This window comes from Melopsittacus undulatus, chromosome 3 (assembly GCF_012275295.1).
Source record: "Melopsittacus undulatus isolate bMelUnd1 chromosome 3, bMelUnd1.mat.Z, whole genome shotgun sequence".
Taxonomy (NCBI): Eukaryota; Metazoa; Chordata; class Aves; order Psittaciformes; family Psittaculidae; genus Melopsittacus; species Melopsittacus undulatus.
In genome coordinates this window covers 13,873,370-13,885,023 of record NC_047529.1, presented here as the reverse complement: position 1 = coordinate 13,885,023, position 11,654 = coordinate 13,873,370, and the positions used below count along the sequence as shown (strand labels likewise).

Below are 11,654 nucleotides of genomic sequence, written 5' to 3'. Positions count from 1 at the left end.
TTCCCTCCCAACTTCCCCTGGCAGAGGTAGGAGAGAAACTAGGGGTTCTATGGGGCAGGGTGGGGGGTGAGGAGCTGGAGGTGGGGACTCTATCTCACCCTGCAGACTCCCCACCCTGGGGCCTCCGTACTTGCCATCAATGGGCTCTTTCACAGCAGGAGGGTGTTGGCTGGTCCCGAGGACCTGACCGCTGTGTCTGAGCTGTGCTGCCATCAGCAACACCCGCGGCCACAGCCCTGCAGCTGTGAAGTGTTGTGCTTGGCTCCGGTGCCCGACAGCGGGAGTCGATGGGAGATGTCCCCTGTGCATGGCTGCTGTGAGCTCTGTGTCCCCGGGCACCCTGTGCAGTGATGTCCATGAGGCTGCGTGTCATCAAGCACCTTGTGCGTGGATGTCTGGGACTGTGCATCCCCTGGGTGGCTCCCCATGGGCTGTGTGTCCTTGGATAACCTGTTAACTGATAGTCTGTGGGGTTGTGTCCCCAGCACTCTGTGCCTTAGTGCCCATGTGCTGTGTGTCCCCAGGCACTCTGTACAACAATGCCCATGTGCTGTGTGCCCCTAAGCACCCTATGCATTGATGCCCATGTGCTCTGTGTCCCCAGGCACCTCATACACGGTTACCCTGTTCATCCATGCCCATGGGCTGTGTGTCCCTGCACACCCTGTACAGCCCTGGCCACTCTGCTCCCCTCTGTGCTCACTCCATGGGCTGGCAGCCACCAAGCATCACCCCTGGAAGGCGAGTGGCCCCAGCTGCCATCAGCACTTCCCACCCATCCCTTCCTGTTCACCGCTCCTCATCCTCGTTTATTTATTAATCCTCCTGCTCCCAGCTCTGAAACCCTATCGCCCACCCGTGCCTCCGGAGGAAAATCCTGCCCTTGCACATTTTTCACCCCTCCACAAACACTGGCACTGCCCAGTGTTCTGCTGAGGCTGCTTCCCGGCCAGGGCTGCGCTGGTTTTCCTTTACTTTCCACACACAGGAGGTTGGGAACGGGTGAGGATGCTGGGGTGAGGGTTACAGCATTGGGCGGTCCTGATGGCTTGGGGGAAACTGAGGCATGGAGCAGAGGCAGGACTCCTCACATCCTGCATTTGTCTTTCTGCTGCCCCCGGGGCAGGACGATCACAGCCACTGCCCAGAGGCCTACCAGCCTGTTGCCCATCAGTGTAACAAGTTGTCAGGTCTCTGCTCAGAGCCCCCCACTCCTTGTGCTGCCTTTCCAGCCACAGCAGTTACAAGCCGGGGCTGGGCCCGTGTTGGCCTGTGTTAATAACCGGCCCCAGGCTGTTCCTGTAATGAAAACAGGAAGCTGCTTTGCCAACAGCAATAAACCGCCCGGCCTGCAGATCCTCTGCCCCGGGCAGGGCTGGGCATGGGGCTCCCTGCACCGGGGAACCCACGGGCACAGGGGATGGGGACACAGGGTTGTTATCCCCAGTGCCATGACGCTGTAGGCACTGCGGCCCCAGCTTGGGTACCTGGGGCCTCCAGCCATTCCCTGCCCCTGTTGGGGGGACGAGGTGGGGAGTGGGGACCCCATCAGAGACCACATCACACGTGGCACACGTGCATGCTTCCACACGCCTGCGTGCACGTGTGTGCACACACCGACAGGCACTATCTGTGTGTGTACCTGTACTGTGTGCTGTGCCAGCATGTGCGCATGCAGCCTCACTCCTGCCATTTCTCACGCATGCACAGGCATGAGCATGCATGCAGGCATGCACATGTGAGCACACTCATCACATGCACACTCATCACATGCACACTCCCTCTTGCACACATGAGGACAACACACTTCACCCCACTTGCACCCCACCACCAGCACCGGTTTGGCTGTGGTTACCCCCCGCCGTGCACCCCTTTGTCTCCCCCAGCACAGGAGCCGCCTGTCCCCATACAGCTTTATTGTGCTGTGAGTACACTGGGGACACAGCGCAGGGTCTGTGGAGCACAGAGCTGGCTGGGGAGGGGGAAGGAAGGGCACAAACCAGCTGCACCCCGTCCCGCAGGGACCCCCCAAACCAGAGTGGGGAACGGCCGAGCCCAGAGCATCCCTGAGAGCTGGAGACCAGCACCAGACCCTCACCCGGGGGGGGCAACCCTCTCCCCCGGGTCCTGCGAGGCTCTGCCTCACACCCCTGCACCGAGGGCTGCTTGAGGCTCAGCAGTGGGGATCCCCACCCCACCATCCCTGTGCCCTGGCTGCCAGCCGGCTGGTTACTGTCCTGGGGGGCCAGGGGGGCCTGGCAGCCCTGGGGGACCCCGCAAACCGGGGTCTCCTTTGGGCCCCACCGGGCCTGCCTGACCCACAGCCCCGGGCATCCCGGGGAGCCCCGGTTTGCCCTGCAGGCCGGGGGGTCCCGCTTGGCCTGGCACCCCATCTGGTCCGGGGGGACCGGGGTCTCCCTTGGGTCCACCCTGTCCCTGGGAGCCGGATTGCCCGAAGCTGCCCTTGGCACCCTTGAGGCCAGGGAAGCCCTTCAAGCCCACGGGGCCCCTCTCACCCTGGGGGCCGGGGGGTCCTGCGGGGCCGGGGGGTCCCTGTGGTCCCGGTGAGCCCAGGCTGCCCACGTCGCCCTTCTCTCCTTCGCTTCCTGGAGGGCCCTTGATGCCCATGTCACCCTTGAGGCCGCGGGGGCCCGGGAGGCCCGGCACACCTGGGGGGGGGAGGAGGGGGTGAATAGGAAGTATGCGGAGAGAAGCACCCAAAAACGGGGAGAGCATGAGATGGCCAAACCCTGCAGAGCTAACTGTGGGTTCCAGGGACATTCGGCATTGCACGGGGGGCACGATGCCATGGGACAACCACAGGGTTTCCCCTAAAACCAGGACCAGGAAACAGCTAAGCTCGTTAATTAGGGCAGCCCTGTGAGGATGCAGATGTGGTTGCCTTATGGGTCCAGGCTGGGTGGTCCATGGTCATAAAGGGAAGATGCTGGTGTGCCTGTGGGCTCTGTGGAGCGGGGGCAGGCACGCTACTCCCCTGGGCGGATGGAGGTGTCCCCAGGCCACTGCAGGAAGCTTTGAGGACCCTTGTCAAGCAGCAGCTGTACCCTCTCCACCAGGACCAGCAGGAAGTGTCACTGGCAACACTGTGCAGGCCAGCTGTGCTAGATGGACATGGGTCACCCTCTCACTGTCCCTGTTCCCTGTGCAGGGACAGCTCTGCAAGCCAAGTCCACACAGCTCCATCCCAGGACACTTCTGCATCCATGAGCAGCTGTCTGGATGCCTTCTTACACATCCCAGCACTGACTTGGCCTCAGCAATGGTGGTTTGGGTCCTCCACCACCTGCCTTGGGTGCAGGATGCTCCCAAAAAGCCAAGTGCCCACCATGCTCAGACACAGAAGAAACAGCCCACAAGATTACCTGCCCAGCGTGCCTGGCTCCAACCCAGACCTGGGCAGGACTTAGGCTGTGCCCTCTAGGATTATAGAATTATACAGTTTGGAAGGGACCCTAAGATCACCAAGTTCTAACCCCATGGACCCCAGGCAGGGACACCTTCCACTAGACCAGGTTGCTTGGTGGCCTTGAACACTGCCAGGGATGGGAAGGATGCACTTCCAGGATGTACCTCACCTCGTAAGATGGTGATGTTTTTCAGCATCTCCCCATGCCGGACGTCCACCACCTTCATCTCCTCCATGACCATGGACAGGTTGCGGATGTCAAAGTCCAGCCGGGCACTGAGCAGGCTGTACCGCTCCCGCAGCAGGTCCGTGGTGCCCTGGACCAGGCTGAGGGACTTGTTCAGGTAGTAGAGCTCCTCGGTGTGGGTGTGGAAGCCTAATGTACAGGAGAGCCTCACGTCATCCAGGTAGCGCAGCATGCTGTGGACGTGGCTGTCAGTGGCGTTGATGTTGGTGAAGATGGTGCTGATCTCAATCTCGTGGGATGCCATGCGACCTTCCAGGGTCTCGAAGCGCTCGGCCGTGCGGTTCTGCGTGTACCTGTTGTGGTAGCGCAGGTCGTTCATGTTCTCCTCGTGGTCATCCAGGAACGAGGAGATGTTGTCCAGCTGCAGCTGCAGCCCCATCACCTGCAGCACCAGGTCGTGCATGCTCTCCGAGTTCTGCCCAACCTGCCGAGCGGCTGCGCTGATGCTGCCTTGGATGCTCTTCACCAGCTCGCTGGTCCTGGAGGAGGTGGCCCGCAGCCCACCGAAGAGGCGGGTGTAGTTCTGCCACTCGCTCACGATCTTCTGCAGCGTCAGTGTCTCCTCGTCCGTCTTCCTCTGGATGAGCTGGATCCAGTCGGAGGTTTGCCCCAAGGTGAAGTTCATCTGCTGCATGGCTGCCCGGACATCGTACTGCTCCTGGGCCAAGCCCTTGACAGAGCTGTCTAGCTGGGAGGTGACGGCCCGCCAGCCCCCGACCTCAGCCAGGAACTGTGCCAGGCTTTTGTTGACCTGCCGGATGGAGAAGGAGCAGGTGTCCACCTCGCCGGTGATCTTGCTGCTGGTGGACGAGAGCTGGTCGTGAGCCTGCGAGGTCCGGTCGAGCAGGATCTCTTGAACCAAAAGCATCTTCTGGATCTCCTCCAGCTCGCCCTGCAGCTTGCTGATCTCCTGGCCCAGCTGTCCCGTCTCGTGGCAGAGGGAGCAGTTCCCAGAGGTCCTCTCATCTAAAGGAAGGGCAGAGGGTTCTGTTATCCCACCCCATCCCTTGCTGGACCCAGAGATCACCCCGATGAGGGTGGAGGAAGGAGGCTCACCATAGCCTGTCCTGGCAGACTTGGAGATGAGCACCACGGAACCACTACTGGGACAACCCCAATGCCATCAGCCTGCACCAGTTCCCACCCTCATCCTGCTCATGCCACCTCTGTGCAGCAAGTTTTCCAAACAGCCCCATCCAGCCCTACTCCCAGGATCCTACAGTTGTCCCTCCCCAAAGCCCTGGGAGATAAGTGGAGTTTTGGCTCTGGGGGAGCCTCAGGACCCGAAAACTGGGGATGCTTCAACCCTGAGGTCCGCTCAGCTGGAGGGACACATGGTGCCAAAGCCTGGAGAAGAGCTCCAGGTCCAGGTACAAGCCACTCACCCAAGCCCTGGAGATCCTCCTGGATGGATACAATCTTCTTCTGATAATAGGTCTGGGCTGAGCTGATGTCGTTGGAGATGGAGTCAACTTTCCTGAACACTGCAGAGGAAAGGTTGTTGGTCAGGGGCCTGGGATGCCATCATCCTCCCGGCTTGTTCCCAGGGCCTGAAGAGCCAGGCTGGGGGATGCTGGCTCCGCAGGGTGGATGTATGCCCCAGGGGCTTGCAGGTTCAGGGCTGGGCTAAGGTCCGAGTCCGAGTGGTTCCTGAGGTCCCTGTGAGGGTAAACCCCTGGCAAGGTGGCATCACACATAGGGTTCCACAGGTACCACAGGGGCAGGTCAAGGGGAGCCGGATGCTCCTGTCCATGCCTGGGTGCTGCAGGCACTTTGGGAGAGCCCAGGATCCCCGAGGAGTTGCCCCAGGAAGGGCAGAGGGGAAGGCAGGAGCTCACCCAAGGCAGCCAGAATGGTCACAGCCACGATGAGGAGGATGGAGAACACGTAGAGGACTTTGACAGCCGTCTGGAGGGAAAGGTTCTTCTGGCACTGGCTGCAGCTGGTCTGTGCCCTGCCTGAGCACAGAGGGGGAAGGATGAGGCCCTGCTGTACCCCCTGCCTATCCCTTAAGGGGGTGTCCTTACCGCTCAGTCGGTAGCTGAAGGTCGGCATCTCCTCTTCCTCTCCTCCCACAGGCTCCTCTTCTGAAAGCCAAACCAGGAGGGACTGGAGCTACAGGTGCTGCTGGGGCTGTGCCTGCTGCTTGCACCCTCCTCCCAGCCCCAGAGATGCCCAGGGTCCTGGGGGATGCTGCCGAGCCACCAGCCTTGTGTCACCCGGCATCCCGGGGAAAAGCTGGGAAGCCACACATCACTGCCCACCCTTAGCCTGGTGGCACCAGCCCACAGACACATCCCTCCTCCACTGCCTGCTTCTGTGGAACTCCATCCTCCACGACCATAAACTTGGGGAAATTTGACTGAATTTGGCCCAAGGTGGGTGATGGAGAAGTTAATGGCTACCGGCTCCCAGCCCTGAGGGACTTTGTGTGGCTTCACAGCCCCCTCTTGCAAAACCCACGGGCACGAGGAAAACCCACAAACCAGCACCCATCCCAGACCCCATCCCGATGTGGAGCAAGCTGGGATGCTCCTGCGGGGTGGGAAACGCCATGGGCTGCATCCCACCCCAGCTCCAGCACAGGGGATGCCCTCAGCACCCATACCCAGCACCACCTCCCTCCCTCGCACCCCAAGGCTCCCCGGGAGCCGTGCCGTGCCCCCTGCAGCTCCCCACCAGCCCCTGCCCAGGGCCTCCCCGACCTCCTTGCTGGCAGAAGGGGGGTTTCCAGCCGGGGGTGCCGCAGGGGGTTGCAGGCACAGCGGGAGTGACCGCGGCACCGACGTCCCCTGCTTTATACAGCAAAGGGGGGGGGGGGGGGGGGGCTCGCTAGGCTGGAGGCAGCAGCTCCCTCCGTCCTCTCTTCACTTTGTAGCTGTCCCAGATGTTCCTTTCCTGCCCCATGGAGTCAACAAGTGATGGGCTTTGAGCAGGCAAGAGGACTCTCTGGGTATCCCCCCCCGCCGTCCTCAGCCCCTCTTGTTCCCCACATCGGTGTGGGGATCCCTGGCTGTGGGCAAAGCCAGCTCTGCTCCCATCCATGGGGAGTTGCTCATGGGGAGCAGGGATGCGGTGGTGCACTCACCCAGTGCCGGCTGTCCCCAGCTCCAGCACAACTGTCCCCCCTCACCCCATGCCAGCAGTCCCGTTACCCTCCCCATAGCTCCAACCCCTCCGGGTTCCCCCCACTCACCTCTCATAGCCCCTGAGCTGGAGGTCGGTGGGTGCAATCCTGCACCGACCCAGGCCTCACTGTCCTGGCTCCCGCATCCGTCTCTTCCCGGTGCGTCTCAGCAAGCGGCCAGCATGGCCGGGGCTGTTCCCCCCCGCCGGCCCCCCGCTCCCAAAACTTCCTGAGGAGCCTTCAACAGCAACCGCGGTGCCGGAGCATCCCCAGGGCTGCCCCTGCGCCCATGGCCTCTGCCCACGTGGGATGGGGATGGGTGACGGGCAGAGCACGGCCAGGCTGGATTCGGGCCACCAAAAGGCGAGGCGCTGGGATATGTGCTGGAGAAGAAAGACTGGTTCTGTGCCCGCCCTCCTTCCCTCCAGCCCTAATGACTAACAAATGTCTGACCGATGCTGTGCCGACCTCACTCAGCCCTGTTTTGGGGGGGTCTGGGCCCTGGGGAAGGGGTCCTGGTTTGGGGAGCAGGGCTTGGGAGACGGGCAAAGGGACATGGGATGGATAGGGGCAGGACTGAGGGTTTGGTGCATGCATCCGGGTCAGGGAGATAGGTCTGGGGTCCAGGACCCTGCTTTGGGGCAGGCATATGAGGAGATGGGGTTGGGGTCCGGCCCTTGGGTCTGGGGTAGGAACATGGGGTGCTGTGGGCTGGGGTTGCGATCCTGCAGCTTGGTTCTGTTTTGGAGCGCTGCTCCCAGTTCAGCGACATGGGACAGGAGAGCTGTGGGGTCAGGGATGTTTGGGGCTCTTACTGAGACCCCCTCCCTATCGAGGCTTTGATTCTGTGTCGAGCTGCTGCTGCCCTCTGCCGAGACCCGGCCGGGCTTCCAGGCAGCCTTCCTCCCTGCACGGCCTCCCTCCTCCTGCCCCGACACCTCCGGGATGCTGAGGTGGGGTCTCCGAACCGCTGCTCCTGCAGCAGCCCCTGCTCGCTCCAGCCCCTCTCGGTTTTCTGTGTTATTCCACATATCAGCACCTGCCTGTGCCCTCCTCACTCAGATGTGGCTCCTGGACATAGTGACCATGTGGTTTTGAGTCCTGGAGTGCCCCTCTCACCACTTCGGCCATTTCTGGGGGTATTTTGGGGGTCTCTCTGCTGTTTCCCTGAGCTTTCCCCACTACATTGTGCCATAGAAGATACTAAAACCTCTCACAGTCATTTATAATTGCCAGAGTCCCACGAGTAATGCTCTTGCAGTGGTTGTGTCCTTCAGTGCCCCAGCCCATGGCATCTTTCTGGGCTGCCGACAGATGCTTGCTGTCAGCTGAGGTCTTCTTCCCACCATCCTCATCCTCAGTGGCTGCAGTTTGCTGCTCTTCCTCAGTCCGTCCATGACAACTCATGGCCAATGGAGCCCATCCAGAGATGTCCAAGTCTGCTTCCTTTGGCTGCAGCTATTTTAACCACTGCCTTGCTAGGGGATTTGTCATCTGGCTAAATGCTGGTGCTAAATCAGCGGCAGGGCTGCCCTCTCGCATCCATGCTGACTCAGCGGTTTTGGTTTGCCACAGAAGTGCTAAATATACTTCTGCTGCGGTAGCAGATGGGTCCCTGCCATGAGTCCCTTGGCTACCAGCCAATCAGATACCTGCTGTGACCTGGATCCTGCCATCACATGCAGTTTGCTGTCTGGGGGTCCCCAGGTGAGCCCACTGCACATCAGGGTGAATGTCCCACACCGGCTCCTGGTAAAGGCCCAGGAGCATCCCACCTCACTGCTCCTCTGGCTCCAACCAGCCTATGGACTACAGCGTGGGGTTTGTTGCCAGGATCTGTGCACACACTGGGCTTCTGGTTGCCCTCCATCGCCCTCATCATTGGCTTTAAGCTGCAAAAAGGGGAGACTGAGATGAGCTCTTAGGCAGAAGTTGTTCCCTGTGAGGGTGCTGAGGCCCTGGCACAGGGTGTCCAGAGAAGCTGTGGCTGCCACATCCCTGGCAGTGTTCAAGACTAGGTTAGATAGGGCTCTGAGCAACCTGGTCTAGTGGAAGGTGTCCCTGCCTGTGGCAGGGGTTGCAACTGGATGAGCTTTCAGGTTCCTTCCAACCCAAACCATTCTGTGGTTCTGTGATTTTCCAACCTAAACAATTCTATAACTTCTGTAATTTCTGCAGAAGGCCTTGGCGAGGTTGCAGAACAGTCAGGAGAGATGAAGGATATGGACCCAAATCCCTTTGAAAACAATGAAGAGTACCAGGAGATCCCCTGGTTGATCACTAACCAGGGTTGAGGTTCAGGTGTTGGATGCTGATGGCTCCTCTCTCCATCTCCACTGCTCCCAAAGCCTGCTGAGACTCGAGATGTGATTCCCCAGCGCTAGGGGTGAGACCTCGTGGGCAGTGGAGCGTGAGAAGCAGAAGAGACCTTGACACTGTGTAAGCACTGCGATAACCAAAACATTCTTCTGTTATCAGCACCATTCTCAGCCCTAATCCAAACTTCCTGCTGCTATGCATAATTCAACTCTATCCCAGCCCAATCCAGTATAGAAAAGGAAACCAAGAAAACATGTAGATTGAGGTAAAAACTGTTTAATAAATGAGTAAATGGAAGAAGATAGAAAGAAAATACAGAAACAAAAGCAACAGCTGCCAAGGCCATTGCTCGCCATCTTCCACAGCTCCCCATAGGCCCTGCAGCATCATCCCAGCCAGAGCCCAGCATCATGCTGGATGCTAGCAAGAAAACCAACACCAGTCCTGTCAGAACCAGTACACCCAGCAAGTCTTCCCTCCCTGTGCTTGCGAACTGCAGCAAGAAGAGGCTGCGTTTCTCAGTCCTGCCTGAAAGCCCTGCAGCCCTGCCTAGAACCCCCCAGCAAGCCCACTACACCCCTTTTCTCACCCCATGCCACACACAGCAGCCTCATGGAGGGGATGGGGGCTATGGCAATGGATCATCTCCCCCTGGGCAGCTCCTCAGCAGCACGGTTTTGGTCTGGTGCTTGTAACGAGCCCCCTCCTCCTGCAGCTGGCTGAGCCAAGCAAAGTCATTGCCCTGGGGGTTGGCTTTCCCCCCATGTTCCCTCCGCATCTCCAACGGGAAGCCAATTTGGTACGGGCTTAGCACCGCTTCCTGCGCCCGTACGGACCTGAACCCCGCCAGGATCAGGGGGAGCATCTTCACCCACCCCTTGCCGGCCCCCCAGGCCAGGCGCTGCAGGGCTGCCATGGCCGGTCCCTTCTGGCTGGCCTGCTGCTTGCTGCACGGGAGCCTCACATCCTCCACGGCATCCCAGAGGAAGCGCGGCGCATGCGGCAGACGGATGGCGAGAGGCGTCCCGTAGCGGGCAAACACCTCCCTGAAGAGCACCTCGGCAGCCTCCTCCGCCGTCCTCTCCTGCATCGGGAAGGCTTCCACCCACCCCGAAAACTCATCCTCCACCACCAAGAGGAAGCGGTGCCCGCCCTCGCTCTCGGTAAGGCCACTGATGCAGCCCAGCAGGAGCTGCGACCACGGCCCTTGTGTCCGCTGGGCCAGCAGCCTGCCTGCTCCATCCGCACACTGCAGGCAGTTCTGCACCCAGCGGGATACCTGCTTGCGGTCCTCTTCCCAGGACGCGACCTGCCGCACCCGCGCCAGCGTCTCCTCCACCCCATCATGCAGGCAGCTGTGACACTGTGCGATTAGTTCTTGCTTCTCATGCTTTGAAGGCTCCCAGACCTGCCAGCTGCCCCCAGCCCTGCCAGACACCTCCCAAGCCCTCCTGGACACTTTCAGGTTCCACTCCTTCTCCTCCGGCTCCTCGCTCCAGTCGTCTCCCACACAACTGATGTGCAGCATCCCTGGGTTGCTGTGGACCCACCATAGGATGCTTGCCCACAGACCCTTGCCAGACATTCCCCACTCCTGCTCACCCCTCCGGTTTTCCAACCTCTGCACCAAGGACCTGCAGCTCATGTACACATAGAGGGGTGAGGAATGTCGGTGATCCTGCAGGAGCTCCTTGAGAGCCCTCAGCTCCGCTCCTGGCACTGAGCCACCCTTCCTCACCCCCAGCAGCCACCGCTCTTCCAGGTTGACTGCAGCAAAGCCGATGGAGCAATTCCTCTGGCTGGCTGTGAACCACACGTTGGCCTTGGGGATGTTGGGGTTCAGCTCCCGAAGGGAGGGAGCGATGGGGACCAGGATGTCAGTGGGGTGGTCCTTTGCCATCGCCCCGTTGTTCACCAGCAGCAGAGTCCACTGAGCTGGGTGTGGGGTTGTTCCACGGGACCGCAACGCTTCGCCCCATAGCAGATACTTCCATGGGGAATGAGGCATCTGGATAAGGACGGGCGCTGACCCCGTGAGGGTCTCGAAGGCCTGCACGGCCCAGACCGCTGCCAGGCACCCCTTCTCCTGCGGCAGGCAGGAGACCTCGTGGTCCTTCAGGATGCGGGAGCTGTGTCCCACTGGGACCAGCTGGCTGCATTCATCCTCCTGCAGCAGGGTGGCTCCGACCGCCTTCTTGCCAGTTGTTAACCTGATAAGGAAGGGTTGGGACTTATCAGGGAATCGCAGGGGGGGTGCAGCCAGGACTGCACTTTTCAGGCGGTTCAGCGCCTCCTCCTGCTCCCGTCCCCATTCCCACTTGACCTGCTTCTTGGTGAGGCGGTGGAGGGGCAAGGCCATCTCCCAGAAGCCAGGGATGTGATCCCGCATGAAGCCAAACTGCCCAAGGAGCGAGCGCAGTTTGTCAGCATCCTGCGGGCAGGGCGTTTTGAGGATGCTCTCCCGCTTGCTGGCAGAGATCTCTCGCCCCTTGTCCCCGATGGTCATCCCAAAGTAGAGCACCTTGGGCTGGACA

At 60.6% G+C, this 11,654-nt stretch overlaps 1 protein-coding gene across 2 annotated transcripts; it reads right to left on the bottom strand.

Annotated features, from left to right (window-relative positions):
* Positions 1 to 1,930: 1,930 nt before the first annotated feature.
* Positions 1,931 to 7,178, bottom strand: SCARA3 (scavenger receptor class A member 3). 2 transcript variants are annotated; one of them, XM_005146466.3, is made up of 6 exons: positions 6,871 to 7,178; positions 5,702 to 5,761; positions 5,513 to 5,632; positions 5,060 to 5,158; positions 3,597 to 4,640; positions 1,931 to 2,669 (listed from the first exon to the last, which is right to left on the bottom strand). In XM_005146466.3, exons 1-6 carry the CDS (start codon positions 6,875 to 6,877, stop codon positions 2,230 to 2,232), a joined length of 1,770 nt encoding a protein of 589 aa, XP_005146523.2. In that variant the 5' UTR covers positions 6,878 to 7,178; the 3' UTR covers positions 1,931 to 2,229. The 2 variants fall into 2 exon arrangements, with proteins under 2 accessions (XP_005146523.2, XP_033916608.1); XM_034060717.1 differs by lacking the exon at positions 5,702 to 5,761.
* Between the last annotated feature and the right edge of the window lie 4,476 nt (positions 7,179 to 11,654).